The sequence below is a fragment of the Chelmon rostratus genome, chromosome 2 (assembly GCF_017976325.1).
Source record: "Chelmon rostratus isolate fCheRos1 chromosome 2, fCheRos1.pri, whole genome shotgun sequence".
Lineage (NCBI taxonomy): Eukaryota > Metazoa > Chordata > Actinopteri > Chaetodontiformes > Chaetodontidae > Chelmon > Chelmon rostratus.
In genome coordinates this window covers 11,699,815-11,723,950 of record NC_055659.1, presented here as the reverse complement: position 1 = coordinate 11,723,950, position 24,136 = coordinate 11,699,815, and the positions used below count along the sequence as shown (strand labels likewise).

The following is a 24,136-nucleotide window of genomic DNA, read 5'->3' as shown; positions in this document are numbered from 1 at the left end:
TAACAGAAGGAATTTGAGGGCTGGTGCATGAAATACATGTAAAGAGCTGCCTCTGTTTCCAGACATTATCAGTTCTGAAGGTTCCTGCTGCCATACAAAAGGGTAGGCAGGGATCTCCAGCAGTACAGCGTATGTTGTCCTTTCAGAGTAATGGATCGTATTTCCCTCAATTAGATTATATGATTTTACTTCATTTCTGCACAGTTTCCAACTGTCATCATCTGTAGAATAATGAAGCATGCATTCCCACTGTCTAACACACTATGTAGCCCAAATGGAACAGAAGCACTGACATCCAATCATTTAAGACAGTAAATCAAGACAGTCTGCAGAAGTTAATACTGAGATACAATTGTTTAAGATAACCTGATAATCTGCAAGAATGAGCATCTGAATGCTTTTTTTTCATTCTTGTGCTGCCTTCAAACGCACCACGAACACAGGAATGAATGATTTCAAGCTGTTGTACTGCCAAGCTGCCATTTCCAAATAGCATCAAAATAATGCGATAATGAGCATTCAATCTGCTTGTGGAAGACATCCTGCTGATACAACCAGGATATACAAGACAGTCGCACAGGGATATCTACCCCAACAATGCTGTCTTGCATTTTAATAGGGGTACACGTGTGTGTGTGTGTGTGTGTGTGTGTGTGTGTGTGTGTGTGTGTGTGTGTGTGTGTGTGTGTGTTGCATGTGTGTGACAACAGAGTGAGCAGACAGGGATTTTCTGCTGTCTTCATCATCACTTGAAGTCAACCCTCAGGCCAAATGGGTGTGGATCTCTCTTGTGTGTGTATGTTTTAGAGATTGCATGCGTGTCTATTTCTGTTTCCATGCTTGTGTATGTATTTGTGTGTGCGTGTGTGTGTGTGTGTGTGCGTGTGTGTGTGTGCGTGTGTGTGTGTGTGTGCGTTAGCCTTGGCCCAGATGTGCTTACATCTAAATAATGAGAACATTTGCATTTAGAGCACTCTAATCTCACGGTTAACCTCAGCCTCAGATTGATGAACATGTTATAGCCTGGTTCATTTCCATTGCTGCTCCATAACAGTGACAGTAACCATCAGTTGATATTCAGTGTGCACTGAGAAAAAGCCCAAATCTATTCACTGGACAGAAACAACCCACAGAGCTCAGTAGATTTGCAGCTCCTAATAAATCAACGGTGCATTAAAGGCTGACTACACAAGATACATCACCAACTCTCCATCAATCCTGCATAATTTTCTGATACAGGAAACACACCTAAATCCTGCAGATCAATACCACAGACGAAGCAAATGATGAGGCACAGCGTGGGATCACAAAGGTGGGGTCCAGATCCAAATTCCTTTTTAACACAACAGAATGAATTTCAGAAAAGAAAAGAATGATCTAAAGACATGACATGAGAGGCAATTCATCAGCTTGATCCAGCCTTTTACCCTGCAAAGCTCAGCCTAAATGACAGATAATCAGGAAGCCTTGTTGCTCCTTCACGGCAGCAACACACACCTGACCGATGCAGCATGCTGATCAGAGTATTGATAGAGGTTATACTCAGTTTGATCCCTGTCATGAGCCTTTGAGCCCCCGGTCATTATCTGATGTGTGTGCGAGATGAGAAGTGTAACCCCTAACGTTACCGCTGATCGACTGCATGGAAGGGTGGCAATAAAAAGAAGAGTAGATGGTTAGAAATAACTTACCCCGAAGATGACAGTGTCCTCTCTTTGAAATATTGGGATGAACTTATCTCCGCGGATAATTTCGGACTTGTTCAGTGGGCGAAACCGACACAACACCTTGATATTGCATTCCGCGTTGGCATCAGCCATTGTGTAAAGACAAATAGTGGACGCGCTTCCAAAAGATAAAGAGGGATTTCTTTATCTGAATGAAAAATGAAATATTCCCTGTGCAACCTTTTCCCGTACAGCACCTGGACGCAGGCTGGAACCACCGGCTACACAAGCGAGACTGACAGGCGAAGCATTTGGACGAATGGTCAACTACGACTTTTTGGAGAGGATACAGCCAAATTCATTCAGGAAATGTCAAACAAAAAGGGAGAAAAAGAAGCCGTTTGAGAGTGTTTCGTGTTTCAGATGCCCTCGATGCAAACTCAGGTGCAGCTGAGCGGTGGAGAACAGGTGGAGAGTTGTAAATGAGGGGAGTATATTCCAAACTGGTCCGGTCGGCAGTGTCTGGATAGGCTGCAGGCTCCTCACAAGCATGCCTTGCATCACTGCCATCCCTGCTCTCTCACTGGGGGCGGGGCGTGGAGAAGTAGCGACTCCAATCCTCTCTCATCAGCACCACTGAGCGCAGGGACCGAGGCGCGGGGAAGAGAGCTCCGCGTTCCCGCACACACACCTGCACTGGCCTGCATGGAAAAGTTGTTATCTTGCTCTTTAACTTGCACGAAAAGCTAAAGGCATTGATTGCATGAGGAGATATAATCTCTGTGGCCAATAGTTTTTGGGGAGAGTTCTTTCTTTTTTCTTTTTTTTTTTTTGCAGGTCCGCACCAGACTGGTCGTCATAGCAATGCTGTTTTGCATGACAAACTGGGTGGTCACATGGGAACCAAAGGCTCCATAATTTTTTGCCCTGAGATTTAAAGGGATACTCCAGCGATTTCATCAAGTTGGATGAAAGTGAGACAGATTGAGAGACAGACTGATGGAAGTTTAAGCAGCAAATGTCCTGATATGCTCACTTTTAGTGTCTAGGGCTCAGGCTGTTCATGGGCTAATTACCCCTCATGATGAGTAAACAGACCTTCATCTGCAAAATTGGTGAAGTGCCCCTTGTAAAAACATATGGGTTCTCACTGTGGTTCCTGTAGCACATGCAAGGCAAGAAATTCAGTAAGACTGAATAAAACTATGGTACTTACAGTAGGCTTACATGTAAAGTGAACACTGTTTTATTTTTTGCATTTTATATGGGGAGTAGGTAGTATAGAGTATTATGCAAGCTATGTATGTACACGGCCATATCTCAAGAAATAAATTTGTACTATAGGCTTAAACTTCCCACTGCTCCTTATATTTGTTTACTGATAATAAGTTTTGCTTTTGATAACACTGTTCCACTATTTTTGAAGAAGCCTAAGAATACAAATTAGATGATGCTCAGTCAGCTACTCAGTCATGTGATCGGTCTGTTGCATGAGTTATAGGCTAGTGAGGGGGAAAAGAATCATTGGATGACAACGGAAAAAAATAGAACATCATCTACATCTTCATTGATTCATAAATATGTGACATGTTTCCCAATATTGTATACAAGTCTAATTTCCCTAAGTTTGTTATATGATACTGATGATGCCACTTTCATTGTATGTATGTTAAATCTACTAATTTTATGCTTTATATGTCTAGTGCTGAATGTGACATGTGTTAATAATGAAAAACAAACTTGCATTGCTAGATCAAACTCCTATTTAATTACTAGACTTTTTATTTTTGCTTTTTCATTTAGGATATGACAAATCAGTCCCTGCATTTTGCTTTCACTATGAATGGTATGTAACAAGTGTGACATAGGCAACAGAATACTGTGATACATCTTTTTAATGAATGAGAAATTTCATTTGGCAATGTATTCAGGATTTTCAATGTAGTTTTTTGTCCTGAGACATGACTTATAAACACTTTAGATAAGGTATATCCATCGGAGTGAATCATCTTATTGATCGACCATCTTTGGCTCATTGATGAGTTGTTTGCTCGTGCTTTTAGCGCCACCGTGTGACACATTGGCTATAATTCAACCACATACGTTTTGTAAATATAGACAGAATAATTTTGTTGTTGAAGCAAGTTAGCTGTTAAATACATTATGGGTGCAACTGCAAATATTGTGTTTGATGGTAAAAGCAAAAAGAACGATGATAAATAACAGAAATGGGACGGCTACATCATATTGGTCAAACGGCACGCATGCGTACGACGTTCCACTTTGTCGGGGACGTTTGTTTCGTTGGTTTTGGCAGGCCGTTAAACTCTCTCCTGTTGAAGGAGCGAACACATCACCGCCCATTTGCCTGCGCTTGCATGAAACCCAACGTACACAACACACTGTCAAATCAAGCTAGTGACCACATCAGCCTGGAAACGTCCGCCGGCTGAGAGACTGCTGGCTCATCTATCGTTAGCTTTTGTTACAATTCGACTCGGTTCATCGATAATTTACACGTTTTAAGAACTGTTATTGTTCTCTGTCGTGATTTGTTCTTCTAGTATTTGCTTCCCGCTGACAATGGCTGATCCTAAATACGCAAACTTGCCAGGAATTGTAAGTGGCTAACGCTAGCAGACAGATTAGCTAGAATGCTATTTGGAAATGCTAGCGCCAAGCTGTGGCAGATATGTTAGCTAACGTCCCTGCTGTTTACCGTGTTGTATTGCTCGCAAGTGCGATACAACTAGCGTTAATAATTGCAGACTGGATTAGTTGCTAAGTTTTCAGCTAATGTTGTGTCATGTAATACAAACCAATAAGGCGCAAGGGTTAGCAAATACGTGCTGTTGAATGGGCCGGGGCGTTGGCCGGCTAATAACAATAAACTGGAAATGTCATTGTATTACATGTTGTTTTCCTTATTGTTTTAATAGGCCTTTAACGAACCGGACGTGTACGAGACCGGTGACCTTCCAGAAGATGACCAGGCTCAGTTTGAGTCGGTGAGTGGACGTTTTGTGTACACTGGGTTTGTCAGTTTGTATATTAGTAGTTTAGTCGCTGCATACAAGCTAACCTAGCCTATACAGATTAGATAACGGTACGTATTTCTTCATTGTAATCACTAAGCATTATTCCTGCCACGACTAAACAGCTAACCATGCAATTAGTTGTGTTACCATTTCTACTTACATGGCAAATCTCTGATTGTAGGTCAGCAGTAAGTTACTGTGTTGATGCACGTAAGTGACGTGATGTCCCTTAACATTAATTATTGAGCTTTCATTTACGAAATAAAAATAATTGTAATTCATATGATGATTTTGTGTCACCAGAAATTATTTTGATTTTGTATAAATTTAATTCAAAGGGCCAAGTTGCCCATTTCAGGTTGCTGTTTAACTCATCTTCCATATAATGTGCATATTAGTATATTTGCTTCATGCGTGGAGAGAAGTAAGTAAGGAAAAGCGAATATAAAATGTTTGAAAAGCATACTAAACATACATTCTATATACCCACCCAAGCACCATTATCAGGAAGATGTCAAGGAACAAAATGTGCTGTGGATGGTCTTGTGACTCTTAGAAATGTCTATTTTCACTGTCATCTAACTGCAATGTCAAGCAGTAATCTAGAGTTAGCGGTCACGTTGCTAGAATATAATCTTTTTTTAACTGTGATATTGTAAACAGTCGAGGGATGCTGGTCTGACATTGCTTTTAAACATGTCTGGGCAGTTTACTGACCAGCTGAGTGAATTCTAATTGGCATTTTCCCTTCCATGTTTCCACATTCGTTCTTCCCATACCCTTGCCCTTGTTTTGACTCTTCCCCACCCCTCCTGGGACCCTAGTTTGTACAAGTAAGACTGGCTCCATTTTACTCTCAGTGAGCTTAATGCCATGCTTTTTATGCATGTTTTTTAATCTCATATCCACTTTTCCTGCCTCTATTGATTGGGATGATGAAATGAGAAATAGATTGATGGAGTGACCCTTTTGTGCTCTGTAATTCATCATTTTTTGATTCTTTTGAAGTGCAAGGAATTGATTCTTTTCCTCCTATTTGTGTCGCTCATTTAAACTACTTTAAGGGAATAATGATGTTGATGGGACTTCAGCAGCACTTAAATTTGCTCTCTTTCACTGGGTCATCCTTTGACCGAGCAGTGAAGGCTCAAGTATGTGTCTGTGTGAGTGTGAAGCACTGCAGGAGAAAGAAAAGTGTTTATTGATTTTAGATATTTCCCTTTTTAACCTGTCATCATGTTCTAACAGTTGCTTCTTGGCTAACCACACTGTTCTAACTAACTGGACATTTTAAAGGCTCCTATACACTGTGCGCTAACGTCTTGCAGGTTTATTGCATTGTCACGCTTTGCCAAATGGATGTAGTAACAATAGAATATGTGTGAATCATAGCATTTATTCTGTCAGTTTAAAAAAAGGCAAGCAGAAACACGCCATCACTTGTGCAATCCACCTGTGGTGCTCTCGTGTTTTTGAAAATGCGCTGCACAAAAAACAGGCTGTCATCATGGTGCTGACCTTAATAAGGTGATCAGGTATTGGCGAGATATGTTGCCGATCCACACTGAGATGAGTTTCTTTGTCAGCATCATTATGAAATTCTTCCTTTCCGTTATCAGTTACAATCATTCAGTCATAGCAGGTTAGTTTCATGTCATATTCCAGTTGGTTGGTTTGTTGAAGTCATCGTGGAAGAAATTACACTTAGAATTTGGTTCACAGTTTCTGACACTGTCAGAGTTCTGATGCTGACTTTCTTGGGTCACCAGTGCACTAAATTGGCCATGGGTGAACAGTGTGAGTAAAGACCACCATCTTGGATTTATGACCAAAGATGTCATTATGTGGCATTGTCTGGGACAGCCCAGAATCACACAGTGTATAGGGACCTGAACTTGTATATACCCCTTTTATCGCTTTGATTACGTCTAGCAGATTCATTCAGATTGAACTGCATGTTATTAAGCTATAAATCCCCTCGACTGAATGATTTATGAGAGATATAAATTTTCGTAAGGGAAAGCATTTCAGGGTTTTCAGGCCTTTAAAGTGTCTTTACTTTTTACTTTTAGGCACACTTAAACCATCATGCACCCTTCATTCTTACTCATTGAATGTTGTTTAAAACACCAGTCCCCTGCATCCATAACATAATGTTGTGAGACCTACAATGCCCTCGATGAGAGCATATGGTTGCACTGCATTATAAGGTACAGTATGGTATCAAATGAGAAAGTAACTTGTTTTATGTTAATGGTCCATCTTACCACCCTGAATCGGGGAAGAGAGAAAGAACTGGAGACATCATAAGCAGTCTGAACAGTGTGTCTCCAGGGTTTGTAGCAACTCTCAGAACACTGCTTTCTTTCTTATCTTTCCCCAACCCTGGCCAGCTGTTCCTGTTGTGTGCATGGCATGTGATAACCACATTAATCTGTGTTGTCTCTCTCTCTCTCTCTTTCTCCCCCCTACTTTTTTCTCTCCCTCTGCTCTTCCGTTACTTCCTCTAACTCTCTTTGGAAACCCAAGGAGCTGGTAAGAGCCTGACTAACTCTCCTTCTCACTACTACTCCTCCTCACTCCTCCTCCTTACATCTGTGCAACTGTCTTGTGTTCAGTGTGTTTCCTTGATCTGTCTTTTTTTATCCGAATCTGTGTGTTTGCCCGGACTCATGTCATCTATCTGTATGTGTCAGTGGTGTTTTAATCTTAACCATAACCTCTAGTTCATCATAATTGATCACTAGGAGGCTTTGAACAAATGATTCACCTTTTTTTTTGTGCTCCCCAGAATCACTAATAAAAAAAGTAATCTAGAAAAGAAAGTATTAGTAGCTTTCAGCTTTGGTTCTGCCGTTTTCATTCACATAACATTGATTTACCATCGTAGACTTATACCACATGGATGACATTTGTTATAAAAGGTACCTTTTTAAAGAGCAAGAGTCTACAATCATACCGAGGTAAAACTAAATTTGCACATTTGTCTCTTGCCCGCTGGTTCTCAAAATTGTGCTAAAATAATCTGGTTCTCCATAAAATGGCCCCAAATAATGGGACTGAAATGATTCATGGCTACACTGGCTTTTAATTTCTGATGCTGACCTTTGTAAGCAATAATACACTTATTGACTTAATTGCAGAACTCATGATCTTTTTAAATCATCGTTCGGAGCAAAAGATCAAGCATAGAATGTCCTCTCAGATCATACCAACCTGTCAACATATTTCAAGTCTACCTTGGGCTTTGAGACTTTTGGCTCACTGGCTCAGTAAGCAAAGGCTCATTTTTAAGTCTTTGCTGTCTGTATAATCTAACATGCCCTTAATGATTTTGGTCATCGTCGTCTGACTTTATTTACTGGTGTTTCAATGACAGGAGGAGCTCTGCAGTGACAGCGTGGAGAGGATTGTGGTCAACCCCAACGCAGCCTATGACAAGTTCAAAGACAAGCACGTCACCACCAAGGGACTTGGTCAGTTTATAGTGGATGATAAATCATTTTCAACTTCTCTTTTTATTGAACATATTCACTTAACAGAGGGCTATACAGAGGGACACCATTACTGCCAGTAAGGATATGGACTGAGAGTTCACAACAAATGCAAAATATAATGGAGCTGTAACTCCTATCCTATCCTATCCTTAGGCCTCCTCCTCCTTCCTTAACAGTGGGGTGGACAGAATCATTGCAACACAACAATACAACCTGCACACAAAAACTGAACATAAGCTGAGCATTCAGTTCAATTTTTATGGATTTATTGCAGGACTGTTGTATTAGACTGCATTATTTTTAACTAGGTGTACTTAATAAACTGGTAACTGAGTGCATTTCTTTCATCATAGAGGTTGCTGAGGTTGTTTCTGTTGTCCTTACATACAGTACGTCACTCAGTCCAATGGTGACCAATAATCACCATGAATACTCAGTGTAAAAGACAACTTTACAATCATTTTTTTAGAAAGTCTTTTATAAAATACAATATTTCCTTTTAGTGGATATTAACATACAGCATTATAAACTAATTTTCATGCAAATGCTTTTTGCAGAATGGAAGACTGGCTGTTGCTTCAAAAATGTTGCTCTTATTATACAGGTGTAACAAAACCAATCAATCCTTTCATTGATTTCAAACCCCAAATCTTGTTGTGGCTCAGATTGGGCGTCTTCCTGAGACCCAGGCTGCTTTTTCTGCCTCTTTTTCCGCTTCTCTTCTAACCCATTTGTCTCCTTTTCCACAGACTTCTCAGACCGAATCAGTAAAAGCAGAAGAGTGGGCTATGAGTCAGGAGAATATGAAATTGTGAGTGCATTTTGTTCAGCAGAAATTCATTACTTCACTTTTTATTCCTTTAGAAGAGGATCCACTTTGAGGGTAACAACACCATTATGATTTTTATTTCACCCGCTACATGTGCTTTCTGATAAAGTTAAGAGTCTGAGATCGTGTTTATGTGTGATAGAACATCTCGGGGCTGCACTCTTCTGGACTAGACTCATTTTGCTGTTGTGTAATATTCATGTGTTTTTTTTTCCTCCACTTTCTCATCTCTGTTTAGCTTGGAGAGGGCTGTGGAGTGAAGGAGACGCCTCAGCAGAAGTACCAGCGCCTGGTGAACGAGATCCAGGAACTCACTCAGGAGGTGGATGCCATCCAGGTGAACTGACAGCGATACACACATGCGCCTGAGCATTCTTTTCCCTTTGCCCACAGAACTTGGCAGGGGTTGGTCCACTCTGATAATCCGGCTTTTTATCTTGTTCTCTGCAAACAAATTAAATTGCCTTCCACCGAAGCACTTTCCTCCACTCTGCTCCTCAACAGTGTCATCATGTATTTATTCAGTGGAGTGTAACCTTGTAGAACATTTTAAGAGTTGGAACATTTATGTCCGGTCCATTGTCGCACTACAGAGCTGAAAATGCAATCCAAAGCTTAGTATGGTGTGTGCACCAAAGCATTAAAGTCCCCCTGAAACTAAGTTGATTAAAACCAGTGCAAGGAAGGACTTACAAAGACACCACAACCCAGAAACTAATTAAACCTTTGGTGTCATTAACTTGGATACACACAGAGCAGGGCCTGCTGCTCTATGAGTCTATCACCGGATTCTCATTTAACCTATGAATTGGCAGTTTTTTTGACAGTGTGTGTGGGTGTCAGCTCATACGGGTCATGCTAGCAGAATAAGCAGCCTGACTGTGGGGAACAAGCTGCTTCTCTGCTACAGCCTCTAAATTTGCACTTATGAAAGACCTCCGTGGTGCAATTGACTCGCTTAGAGTAATGTGGCTCCATTTGTCAGTGTGACTGTAGTGAATGAAAAAGTCAAATGCTGCATGCTTGGGGAAGAATAGACTGCAGTTCAAAGATTAAATAATGTTTGATGATACTGTAAGCTATCGTGCAGCGTTCACTCCAAAAATGTGAGCATGCCGATCCAAAGTTCTACCTAACAACAATAAATCATGAGATCATCAACTGTGCTTTGCTGTTGTCAATGTTAAAGCAAGATTCTGGCATTTGCCTTGGCCTTATTCTCATAATTATGGTTGTTTTGATGATGAGTCCAAATAATTTGCGCCTGCCACCTCTGTCATAGAGATTCAGGAAACATGAACAACAAACAACTCTCTAGCAAAAGAAGGTGCATCAGTAAAAGCAGCTCAAGTCTCCGAAGGTTACCAAACAAAACTTACACAAGTCATTTCAAACATTCGTCTGAATTGAAACAAAAGGAAATACATAAATTAGCTGGATTTTTGTATTTAATTTTGCTACCCTTAAGTAGATCCCTATGCGGTTAGCTACAACAGCTAATGCAAATCCATGTTTTTGTATTGGAATATCCCTTTAACTTGTATTTGTATTGTAATTTGAAAAATAGTGTCAGAACAAATCCAATTGACATGCCTCATGCAAGCATGCATGTTTACGTATTCAATACATTTTCCTTAATTTGGCATGGGGCTCAGTGGAAAAACATACCTGGTTGGCCCAGACAGACTTCTAGTCCTCCGTTTCATCAACCTCTTTCAACAACTGTCATTGCTGCGTAGATCTCAGTTACTCAGTGACTCTGGTGTTCCTCTGCCTCCAGGCTGCCACAAAGGAAAGCAATGCAGAGGAGCGCCTCACCCCGGTGGTACTCGCCCAGCAGGCAGCCCAGCTCAAACAGCAGCTGGTTTCTGCCCATCTCGACTCACTGCTGGGACCACAGGCACACATCAACCTAGCTGACCCAGATGGAGCGCTGGCCAGGTAAGCTGAGAAGAGGGGGGAGGACAAAACAATAAAGCAAGAGGACAAGCATCTGGAATCTGAAAGCTGAAGCTACAGACCCTGACAGAGTGATGAGCTAGTAGGCAGGGGCTTGACGGAAAGAATGAGAGGAAAAGAAGAAATAGAGGGAGTCTGTAATAGATGGTTGGAGAGAAGAGCAGGGGAATTAATTTTACTGAGCCTTGGACTAAAACCCAGATATAAAGAGTGAGAGAGTAGTAGAGGTATCAATTGCTCACATAAAATCCCACTGGTCTCAGTGTAGCACTACCTGGGGAGCACAAGAACTGATGGACGGATGATTGAAGAATGGAAATAAAAACTGGAGAAGGTGAGAGAAGTCATAGTAAGCGTAAAGACATACTGTTGGGACAGGGAAGGAGGCAGTGACACTAGTGAGAGGAGGGGAGGTATTGAAAAGATCCAAGCTCACCTTGACCTTGCAGTTCAAAACAGAGCCTGACAAGATTTGTGTCAAGAGAGAGGGAGGGCACAGCAGCACATGGGGCTGATAACAATATTGAACATATAATCCTTTTGTGTCTCCTTTTCCTTTCGTCCCGCAGGCGTCTGCTCACCCAGCTGGAAGCGGCCAAGGGCAGCCGCGGCGGCACCGCGGGAGACAGCAAGCCGACGGCATCGGCTAAGGCCCCAGATGGAGTGGTGCTCTACGAGCTGCACAGCAGACCAGAGCAAGAGAAATTCAATGAGTCTGCCAAGGTAAAATGGAGAGGGAGGTGGATGAATGTGCGCGCAAATGTCAAGTGGTATGATCAGCTAGACGCGTTTTGTATTCATTCTCATGGGAGGAATGTCAGAATATTTGATGGCAATGAACGGGACAAAGGCAGGGAGGTATGTGCGTGGGCGTTTGTGCGTGTCTTGTGGGATGCTGTTGTCACTGCCAGCCATGTGTTGCCTTGTTCTGTCCCTGTAGATGGCGGAATTGGAGAAGCGTCTCGCTGAGCTGGAGATCGCTGTTGGCTCAGGATCAGACAAGCAGGTACACAGTGACTCACACACAGTCTTGACACACAGACACACACACACCCTCTCTAATGCTTTTCTCTTTCATTCACACTAATTCTGTTTATCTCTGTCTCTCTTTCACTCTGACACCAGCTGAATTTTCATGCTGCTGTTGCTGTGTAACCATCCACAAAGTGAAATTGAAATAAAATCTTCCACTTGATTTATGTAAATTATGGGGGTGGCTTCACTGCTTCTTGTTAAAATGTATTTTTCCTCCTTTGTGTTAATGTTGCAGGGACCTCTGAGTGCTGGCGTACAAGGAGGCAGTCTGATGGTAAGAAGTCGACTCCTTTCTTTTGGAAAACACTGTGTGGAGTTTGTGTCTGTATTCATAACTCCGTGTATCTGATGTGCAGCCAGAGAACTGGGTCATGCTTCAAATATGACATGAGTTCCTCCAAGTTTGTTTACTGCTACTGTGCCACTAGTTAGGGCAAGAACACAAAAGTTTTGTCGGCAAGCTTATATTTAACTTGTGTGCTTTGTGCTTGTTTGTATCAGGACACCATAGAGCTCCTGCAGGCGAGGGTCAGTGCACTGGACTCTGCTACTCTTGATCAAGTGGAGGCCAGACTGCAGGTAACAAATCCATGCACACCATATAGAACAGAGGCTTTTGACATAAATAGACAAGTCAGTTGCAGTTTGATAGCATTGATTTGTACATCATGTTTCCCTTTTAAAAACCTTTTAAAAGAACACTGAAATGTTTGTTTTGCTGTCTTATGGAGAGTTTGTGACAAGCTTATATTTGGTCTTGTTGTATTCAGTACAGAAATTGGTTAAGATGTACCAACCAGGACCACCAAATGCAAAGCTTATTAAAAACTAAACACTTCTAGAAACTTGTGTATCTAACAAATGTGAATGTCTCAAATGAGACATCTAATGATCTCCTCTTCTGCAAGATCTCAACCCTTCCTCTGACTCTTTGTGTTTTGGTTATGTACTGTAGCTTTCCCGCTATAAAGAATCAAAAGTTAAAAAGGTGTTTTTGAAATGATGCCTAGCATTGGATGGTTACTAAAACACAGGGAGGGGAGCCATGCATTTGGACTTGGTGGTGAAATATTGATAAATACTTTTGAAAATGTACTTTCTTAACTAATATTCATACGGTTGGTGTATCCCACCGTGAGAAACTGTCAGTTTACCACAGTATTAACATTAACCTAATCAATGCTGGTCTTTTTTTTCTATTTATGTCTTTGAATGCCTCATCTGAAATTGTACCTCTCGCACAAAATAAATAACTTCCCTCTCTGTCATTTAGAGTGTCCTCGGAAAGATGAATGAGATTGCTAAACACAAGGCAGCGATTGAGGACGCTGATACACAAAACAAGGTTTGTAATCCCTGTACATCCATCAGTGCAGAAATCATCACAGATGGTTTCACGCCACGTGGCAACTTACAGTCAACCTGTGATTCCTCCGTTAAAAAATGACTTTTAGAGGGATGGTTCCCCCAAGGAGTTAAGCTTGTATCAGGGAGTTGTATAATAGGTCCAGTAATCTTGTAGTCTCACTGAAGAGTCTTGAATCTTGCTAGTTTGGTAAGGATCTGTCAGCTGGCCTAACCAGTGAAGAGCAGCATCATATGTATGTTAAATTTAAAATTTGTGTAATCTTTAACCAGCAGCAGGCACAGCCTTTAAGCGGTCAGAACCAAACCAAAATGATCATCAGGCAGTTTAATTTTGAGTCACTAATAATAATAATCAAAATTTTTTCAGGTTTTTCGTGTTAGATTCATATGAGAGAACTGAGTGATTTCCAGGCAATGTTCTTTTGAAAGTGCTGTACACTGAAAAGGCCAGCAGAGGGCAGGGCATGATAAAGATATCATTATGGTGAATGATAAAGTCATGCAGTGTGGTTTATTTTTGATACATATTGTGCATTACTGTTTGATTCTTTGAGAGACTGTAATGTACTGTAATAGCGATTTACTATATAGGGTGCGTGACTTCATTACTTGTAAAAAGTATAGGTACGGAAGCAGTGAACTGTGAGACTATGTAGCCACGGTAGCTGTCTTCAGCTATAAAATACAGCTGAAGCAGCATGAGCAGTGTTTGTAGCATTTGATACCGCAGCAGAGTATTAACACAGGTGTGTCGTAATAATAAATGCAGTATGTACGCAGGATTAAGAGAAACTGAAGTCCCCACACGGCTCACATGTCAACTACCAAATCACCACAGCAACACCTATTGCTCTTTTGACAGAGATGCATGAATTTTATCAGTTTACATTTATATGATTTACAGTATAATAATTATTACACCAGAGAACTCAGGACAAATCTGTGTTCTTGGCTAAAATAAACATGTTGTTTTAGCTGGAGGGCTTTGTCTGGGTGATAAATGTGCCTGTGTGTGCTTACCTGTCAGGTGTCGCAGCTGTATGACGTGGTGCAGAAGTGGGATGCCATGTCCACTTCTATACCCCAGGTGGTGCAGAGGCTTGTCGCTGTCAAGGAGCTGCATGAGCAAGGTACGGTAACACACAGGAACTGGAACTGGTTCACAGTGTTTCAGCCCAAGACTTTGACATAAGTCACTAAGCCATGAGACAATAGTAGTTGTTGTTGTGGGAGACGAGTTTACTGTCACATCACTTTACCCCATGACATTATATGACTGGTGTACTGGTGTTGAGTAATTGGTTCATACTGCAAATATTGTAATAATATTGCTCTAGGGGCAAGTTTCACCCCAGTGAGGATGATAACAATGAAAACTTGGATAATTTATGTTCTGTTCTTTTATGTGGGTGAAGAACCTTGAAATGACACCCCTGAGAGTTCAAGGAGAGGATATATGTAGGTTAGTGGGGGTGGGGAGTGGGATTAAAGACTCAAAATATGTAGGATGTAGCCACAGAACATAACAGGGTGTGAACCCGGATCACATTTCAGGCCGCGTCTGCGCTGGGAAGCGATACTTGGTCTGAAAGATTTGCATTTGCAATGGGAGCGTCTGTGTGCGAGACAAAAGATGAAAACTAAGCGAAAATGGGATTCAAAGGGATAATGGAATTAGCCAAAACCATGCCATTCTATTATAACAAAGGGCAAAAAATCACTGAAAGGGAGCCTCAAAATGGTAATAGAATTACACTAAATCTAGCAATACTGTTAAACACCCCCTCAGGGAGAAAGAGATGCATGATATTATATATCACATTATCATCTTTTTATTATTTAGCACATGAAAGCAGAGCCTTGGCATTAATAGATTATATTGATAATTCATTTCTGAGAGCTGAAGGAGGTCATTTATCATCCAGACTCTCTTCGCACCAATCTGTCACAGTCTGCAGCTAAAGTGTTCTTCGCTCAATAGAGTTTAGCTGCGCTGACTTTATTTTTCTGTGTTTTTCTCTCCTGATCTTGCTTTACAGATGAAGGCATACGAGTAACAGAAAAAACTGTTAAATGTTTCAGGCAGCCATTCATCCGTTTCAGATGACATTTTTCTCTACTGCCCTTCACTTTAGCTGGGAGCAAAGACAACATTGCATTTATTTTTAGTTTTTTGAACCACAAATTTGTAAATTTGAAAACTAATACTCCACCTTACGTATTCCTTCTCCCTCTCTATGCTCGTGCCTCTCGATTTGACTTCATCCAACCCCACCGTCTTGTAGCCATGCAGTTTGGCCAGCTGCTGACCCACCTGGACACCACTCAGCAGATGATCAACAACTCTCTGAAGGACAACAACACTCTGCTAACACAGGTACAACTTCAACATAAATCCTTTTTAACACTGAGACCACACCACTTAACAGTTTTGGCCACTTAAATGTTGACCTCGTGGTGAACTACTACAGCCACAAGACCATCAGCATGAGGCCAGTCGATGTTCATGTTTGTGTCAGTGGTTGGTCCACGCAAAAAGATTTCAAACAATGCTGAAATGTTGCAGGAACTAATCACTTTTTACAGTCAGAGACTGAAATTCATCTTTTTAAAAGGTAGAAACCTTGAGAAACCCTGCTCTAGTTTTTGTCTATTGAAAATGTTGCATTCAAATAAACAGAGAGACTGGACAAACTCAACCACTTGGCAAAAACATCTTGTGCATGCAATAAATGAGTGTAAAAGGTGTCCTCTAACACACTTTCAAGTGTGCTGTGAAGCCAAAACTAACAATCTAACAAAGTGCAGCAGCTAGCCATTAGAAGGACAGACGCTGTCTCGAGCCTCTTCTGGCCTCAGTCAATACTCAACCTGTGCTTTCACAGTTCAAGGCTTCTGGCTAGATGGTCAAAGCAGTGCCTTGTCAAGTAAAGCATTTCTTTTGATGGTGTTTGTTGAAAGTTAAAATATGAAATCAGAAAAGTTCTGTTTTTACTTTTCATAGACTTGCACCATTTTCTGAAGTGGTGTCCTAAGGCTTTAGAGGATTATTGAATCTGACGTTAACATACTTTCACAGAAAATGTCATTTCTTTTGTGGCAAGCACAGTAATTCTCTCGCCTCCTGGAACAACTTTGCCCTATAATGATGGCTTTCAGTAGCATTTTCAGTCATTATTTGTATGTTTTAACTCCCTGTGAAGTTTTCCTTTCACATCCATGACAGATTTATGTAGAAATATTAACAGGGCTTCAGCGAACAACTATTTTTTATTATCAATTATCCTGAAAAATGCCCATCACTGCCCTAAAATGACATTCTCAAATTGCTTGTTTTGTCGGACCAACCGTCAAAACAGATGGATATCCCATTTACAATGATACAAAACAGGAAAAGCAGCACATCCCCACACTGATGAACATAGAACCAGCAAATATTTTGCATGTTTGGTTGATTAAACTAGTGAAACAATTGTTTCTGTTTCAGCTGTAATATTTAAGTAACCAGTAAGCCTTTATTTTCATTCCTAAGTGATGCCTTTAAATGTCTTGTTTTGTTCAACCAACTTTCCAAAGCCAGATGTTCATTTTACAGTGATAACAGACACAAAATAGTGAATTCTCACATTTGAGTAGCACCTGATTAGCCTGCTATGTAACCGGGCTCTCCCTTCTTTAAGATCTTGTTGTCTTGCTGTCCGTTGGCTTTTTGCTTGTTGTCTCTGGCTCCTCACACTGTTTCCCTTTCTGCATCTTCATTATGTCTGAACATTTTCCTGCTTCACATCAAATCATTATCATCAGTCCTCCCGACCCACAGCTTCCTTCCTGGCACTTCTCTCTACTCCATCTGTTTCTCTTGTACTCCTTTACACTTAACTTTCCTTCCAACTCCACTTCCTTCTCTCTTCGCTAACCTAGCTTTTTTCCGCCCTCTTCCCCACAGGTCCAACAGACAATGAAGGAAAACCTGGTGGCTGTAGAAGAGAACTTTGCTGCGCTAGATCAGAGGATGAAGAAGCTCTCCAAATAAACGGAGGCAGAGCTTGGACCGGTCCAGGAGAGTGTAGAACATGGACAAATAAGAGTTGGCTAGAGAGCACAGAGGGGGGGATTTGGGGTTTTGCTCTGTCCTTTCTCGCCATTCCTCTCTTGCTCTCTACTTCGCCTCTGCCTTTTTTCACTAAGTGGAATGTTTAGAAAGATGGAAAAGATGGATTAACAAAAAAAAAAGGAGACCAAATGTTCTTGTCCACCCTCCTTTCCTCTTCCTTTCTCTTGCATCAAATTGATATCAACTTAAAACACATTTGTCCACTCTATACATGCCACTGATTGCAGTCCCCTGTTAAGCTTGTTAAGTTTTAGACTGGATTGTTTTTATAATTATTGGTATTAAATATAAGAAATTCCTCCATTCCATTTGGAACCTCACACTAATACTGGATTTGTACTGTATACCCTGGTCAGATTAAATGGATCACGGTTATGTTGGGCTGATGGATGACACATTAAACATGTTGTCAGCTGTGTAAAAAGAAAATCAAGATCCGTCGTCTTACAGTGTTGTAGCAGGAGCACGTCTGTGCGAGTGTCAGGGCCAAGTCACGGAAGGAAAGCTTGTAAATATGCCTGTGTACCTTATTGTTTCTTCACGCTCAGTCGCTTGTAACTATATTATTATGACTGAGACCAGACACCACAGACAAACTTTTAATCTGCTTTGTCATTGCCTACAAGTCAACTGTATTGTACATCTGTGGTCATGGAAACTGATCAATAAAACAAAGTGCGATAAAATTGGCTCCTTTTATTTCATGATATGAAGATCTTTTTTTATAATAATATTACTTGATTGCTGACCTGGCTGCCCATCTCATCAAAAATAAAAATATGACTAAATTTATTGTATAAGTCGTTTTTGCCAATTTTATGGATTATGTGATCATGTCTTGCCAGACACCTGAACAGTTTGAAAAATATCAGATGAATGAAGGGATGATGTAAGATTACATGTTAAGAGTCATCAGCTGCTGGTATTGCAAAATATAGCTATGATACTTGTCATGTAAAAATATATTCAATAGAGAGGGATACATTTGAAAGTCATACTTGCCTTCTTAATCTCTTATCTGGTACACATACAGGTATTTAAAATCCTAAAAAAAAAAAAAAAGCTTTGTGTTTTCTTGAAAGGAATTGTTATGCCTACCTATGAACACTAGATGGCAGCACAGCCTCTAATAAAACAGGTCAAGCTCACTGTACAGCTATTCTGCTCCTAAAGATAAAAAGATACTAAATAGATTCCATCAGTGAAAATTATTCCGCCATACTTTAACATGTTTCTGTCCCTGTAGAAATATATTTTATTACACTCCTAACAATCTAGTTGCCTTAGTTATCCCTAAAAGAAGAGTGACTTAGACACTGCCTACAGTGTAAAAACTACATTTAAAGGGGTTTAAAAACTTGAGGTAAACAAGATCTCAAGGGGCAACATCCCCGATCCTCGAGTCTGGCCCATCTCACTCATCACTCTCCAGTCGACTATCGATACTCGATAAGACCATTGTCCTGAAGGATTAAATAGCAAATGTTCTTTTCCATTGCGTACACGACAGCACTTATACTTGACAGTGAATGAAGACTTACAGCAGAGTAAGAGACACCAAGGACGACTAGTCTTCGTCACTCACAGAGTAAATTAACATAAGGGACTGAATTTCCCTGTGAGGTAAACCTCAAATCCTTCTGGCATTAGCAGGTTTATCAAAACAAAGAGCTTGCTCGTGTTTGATGTCAGGTGATGGCATTAGTGGCAAAGGCACAAAGGTAAGGGTCAGGTGTTTCTGATGAGTCATCCAGACACAGCACACTGTAGTCCAGAGGTCACTTTCACAAACATGTGTGCTTCTGGCTAATTGTGTCTTGTCTGTGGATTTCTCCTGTAGCTGAGTTTCATAGCTGCATCTTATTGCCTGTCTCACATCTTTCTTTATTTTTCAAAGATTTAAGTGCTGTGCAGCTTTCCGTTTCCCCTTCATGAGGAGGGACTTCAGCACCGGCCTGCTTGGACAGGACATATCAAGTGTGACTTGGAGGGAATTAGATCCAGAGCTCCAACTTAGAAGGGAATGCCCCAGATGAGCACAGAGACATACCATGTACTGTATATCATGTTATACTGCATTTGTCCTTCTATTTTGGGTGCGCTACATCGGGTCAGCCCGGCCCCATCTGTTAAGACGCATTTAAGCACAATTACAAACTGAAGATTAGAAGAGGTCAGCTCAGACTGTTCGCGACAACAAGCATTACGGTTTTATTTCAGACTATAGCTCTATATGTGGCCCTGAATATGAATGAGAATAGAAGGGTGATGAATGAATGATAAACAGAACCCCATTTGAAAAACAGGCTATTTTAGCAGTGGGCGATAAATCCAAACAGGGCTTTTACATAACATAAATGGCATTCAGTCATTCTTGACTCGACCGTGAAATTACAGCTACTTATACATGTCAGCAGTCCACACCAACCTTTACTCCACTGGACAAAGTAAATATTTAAGTCCTTGGGCAGCACAGAGCAGCTGAACACAGAGGAGGCCGTAGGGAGCACCAATTGCTCCAAAATCTCCGTTTCTGGTGCTGAGACGGGGGAAACTAAGAAGAGAGGAAGAAAATGATGGAGTAAGAGCCTGGAGTGTGTGTCTCGCTGCCAGTATACGCACCTGTTCAGACAGGCTTTTAAAGTTTAATGCCTTACAGTCTCTTGCTTGGGCTTGTTTTTATGCCTTTGCCTTTTTTCTTGTGCCTCATGTTTGACACATGTGTCAGGAAATGAAGAAATCAAGGCTGTCTGTATTGTACTGCACTGAGATTTTTGAGACAATGTAATCAAAATCAAGAAAATAACTAAAGGCAATCATATGGACTATTTGGAGAAATTTAAAGATTGCGGAAATTGACTACAGATTATTAGAATGTCACATAATAAAATATTTACTAAAATTTCAATCATTGCCTTTACTGCATGGATAACACTAATTTGGAGGAAGAGAAAAGTAGAAGCAGGGAAATAACAACTGACATCAGAAAGCAAAAATACGCTACAGAGAAGAGAAAGCCGATCACATGAGGACCTCTGCATCAGTTTGTCAAATTTCCCTGAATGGCTCTGGACAGGTGAGAAGCTTGTGGCGAAACAGAGAGAAGGACAGACAAAGCGGGCGGAGGTAGGCAGAGTAAAATGGGATGGATGCTGTCGTGGGGCAGAATGAGGCATGTAGCGAGTGGAAGAAAAAAGAGAAGACGGCGGAGACGGCGGGGTGGAGAGAGGTGAGGCTGAGAGGTAAACAGGGTTTTAACTGACTAACAAGATTGATCTGCAAAGTCGTCCTAAAGCTCCAAACACAGAAATCTCAACAAGTGGATGTGACATTCAGCTGTTCAATCTGGACAGGGCGAGACGGGATTGAGTGGATAACCTGAACACCCTGGAAAATAAACCTGAAATAATTTCTTAACTCTGAGGGAATGAGGATAGTTCCTGCTGCGTGTGGGTGCAGGACATCTTCCTTGTAAAGGAGATGATGGATGGGGAATTAAAATGCTAATGAGTTGATTAATGGGCATCATCAGACAATAGAGAATTGCAATATTGGCCTCAAATCAGACGGCCATCGGCAAAAGAGATGAATGCAGTATCAATGGGGACCTAAAGCTTAAAGACAAAGCACCGTTAGTAATGATTGTTGGCAAAATACCCCATTTGTATTGCCGTAGAATCTCACACGTGCCACTTTCAAGTTGACGTTTCATTGCTCACACAGCCGCAGATTTATTTGAATCTTTCCGTCCCAGTTCTTGTCAATGGGCCGGACTTTTTTGACAAAGGTGAGGAGGGTCTTTCTGCTGGTTGTCTGGGACCCAGAAGAGGAACTGAAACAAACAAGCAAACAAACAGCGAGACAGGGCAAGCCAAGGGAGAGAGAGAGAAAAAGAAAAGGATTTACCGTATCACCAGTACATGTTAACAGCTGTATCAGTGGTCTCAGTTCAGAGAGGGGAAGGATTCCGACAGCTGGTGTGTGTGTGTGTGTGTGTGTGTGTGTGTGTGTGTGTGTGTGCGTGTGACAGGGGGAACTGGGTGTGGAGCTTTGACCAAGGGCAAAGGACAGAAAGAAGGGAGTGTGGTGGCTGGAAATTCCCCAGACACTTTGTGCCTGTAAAACAAAAGAAGCAATAGCCCAAATCTTAGTTTTGGAGAGATAACAACTCAAAACATTAACAACTGTGTCTTTTTTTCATTGCTGAATGTTGGTTATAAATGTGGTAGCATGACAAAGAGCAACTAATAAATAAGCAAATAAATACATAAGGTGAATTCCTCTGTCCACACTTTAACACCACATTTAGAATTCAGTTCAGTTCTTCTCATTATCATTGTAAATTTTGGTCGGCTTCACTTGTTTGTCATGTTATTACAGTCTGGTAAAGTTAAAAACACGTGATGTAACAAACGGCAGATGTGTCGAAATTACAGTATGTTGGTCTGCCCAAAAAATATTAATGAAAAAAGAATAAAGAAATTATATTCAGTTACTTATGACTAGGCAGGAAAAAAGGGTATTTAGTGAGCTTGTAAAACATTACAGCAACACCACTGCAAAAAGCATCAGTGAATATCAATCAGTGTTTCCTAAAGCTTAAGATGAGGTCCTCAAATGTCTCGTTTTGTCCACAACCCAAAGATATTCAGTTTGCTGCCATAGAGGAGTACAGAAGGCAGCAAATATTCACATTTAAGAAGCTGGAGTCAGAGAATTTAGACTTTTTGTCTTAAAAATTTACTCAAACTGATTGATCGAATATTAGAATAGTCTGCGGTTGATTTTATAGCTGACAACTCACTGGTTAATCGTTGCAGCTCTACAAGTGATGTCTCCAAGTACAATCAGTGAACTGATCCACATTACCAGACAGTTGTCAGTTTGAGCGCTTGTTTACGCTCAGCTGTCTCATAAATCCTACATCTCATCTATAACATACAGTGTTTTTATTTTTAGTTATTTAATTTAATTTAATTTTTTATTTTTTTTTATTTTTTATTTTTTTTACTTTTTCCATTAGAATAATATTTGAAACGACAAAATGAATCTAAAACAGGGGTCGTCATCGCCAGACTATGTTGAAACGGGGAAAAAGAGGCAACCTAGATCTGGGGTTGTAAACAGTGTTTTATAATGAATACAACACAGACGACGGGACTGACAAAATAAACAGACGGCCGGGGTGGAGAGGGAGGGGAGGGGAGGGGGGGTGCAGAGAAAGTATGCTGAACTACTCAGCAACAGCCACTCAAGCCGTGACGTGTTCACGGTGCTTCCTGCAGCGCTTTAACCCGGGTCCTAGAGACAGTATTTGAGCTTTCTATTCGCTGCTTGGCGCTGTTGCTATGGGGCTGTGCATGTTGAGCCGTGCATGGAAAACAGTTTGTGTGTGCTGAGTTTGGGATTAGGGCACAAAGTGTCAGGAGCGGGGCGCGGAGCCCGCGTCAGGAGCGCAACATGATGAAACGTGGCTTTATTTCACCGTCACTTTTGTTGTTGTTGTTGTGTTTGTTGTTGTGTCAATGGTGACCGTCCAACAGTTACTGTACTGGGCTCCTTGCTATCTGCGATGATGACCTTACCTCATGTTATATCACTTAATTTTTATGAGGGGGGTTTATTGTGTGTTGGTGACCAATATTTTGTTTATTTTGACTTCATCAAGTCTTCGGCGTCACAAATCTATAATGTTCGCCTGAATAGTATATTGACAATACAATCTCTCATAGAATATCTATATCTGTAAATGTGACATTAAAGGGACTGCTGTGAGTCTGTAAGTGCGACCTCTTACATGGAAACACTAACATGTCACTGGTGACCTATTAGTGAATGTTTTCTCTATAAAACAATGGTACTCATCGTGACTTTATCGCTTCTGTGCAATCACAAAGCCATAATATAGCTTTTCATATGCTATTTATGTGTAACATCATAGGGGCTAAAGTTGGTCTATAAGTGCGAATCATACAATGGTAAAACGTTTCAATTGGGACCTACATTGTGTATATCTATATATAACACAATATTGCATAAGGCGTCTGTAGTGCTCAGTGGTGCTTTTTTGGCGTTTTTATCAGCTATAATCTATCAAACATTCCCATGAAAGTGCTGTTTTGGTGTGATGTGTCAGCCTATATTATTCTAGTAAAATTCAACCTTGTATCATAGCGATTTATAGTAAAAATAGCCAAATAAATCAGTAAATATCAATGAAGTAAAAATGATAACACACTTATCAGAATACCGTGTAAGAAAAGTTTTTAATCGCGGGCTAATGGAGAATTGTGCTGAATTCCATCACTAACAGCTGAAAATATGACCGGACAGTGAAAAGGGGGACAGTCTGCTGTTGGTTCACACCCAGCAGCAGCTCGCGCCACAGACGCTCCGCCGGCCGCCCGTGTTTTCATATCTCGCGGAGCTGCGACAGAGCGCGCGGTATGAAATGAATGAGAATATGACACCGCTGTACATGTGTGCTGAACGTCCGGACTGTGGCATATTACAAATACCTGGCAAATAAAAGACATCTGTCTCCAGAGCCACTGCGGTCCGTTAGAAAAGTGTCGTCTCGAGGGGAGGACCGGTTATTTTTTTTTCCTCGTGGACTATGGAGCGAAGGG

General features: G+C 41.0%; 2 protein-coding genes across 2 annotated transcripts in view; one reads left to right on the top strand and one right to left on the bottom strand.

Annotated features, from left to right (window-relative positions):
* The window catches only part of kif5ab (kinesin family member 5A, b), a 57,050-nt gene extending 55,230 nt beyond the window's left edge, over positions 1-1,820 (bottom strand). The window contains exon 1 of the mRNA XM_041953251.1: positions 1,692-1,820. Coding sequence (XP_041809185.1) covers positions 1,692-1,820 — 129 coding nt within the window. The remainder of the gene's footprint in view (positions 1-1,691) is intronic.
* Positions 1,821-4,076: 2,256 nt separating this feature from the next.
* Positions 4,077-18,192, top strand: dctn2 (dynactin 2 (p50)). The gene is made up of 14 exons (XM_041951557.1): positions 4,077-4,286; positions 4,607-4,675; positions 8,085-8,181; positions 8,952-9,013; positions 9,270-9,368; positions 10,812-10,972; positions 11,560-11,713; positions 11,931-11,996; positions 12,261-12,299; positions 12,527-12,604; positions 13,299-13,370; positions 14,421-14,523; positions 15,679-15,770; positions 17,340-18,192. Exons 1-14 carry the CDS (start codon positions 4,251-4,253, stop codon positions 17,424-17,426), a joined length of 1,215 nt encoding a protein of 404 aa, XP_041807491.1. The 5' UTR covers positions 4,077-4,250; the 3' UTR covers positions 17,427-18,192.
* Positions 18,193-24,136: the final 5,944 nt, after the last annotated feature.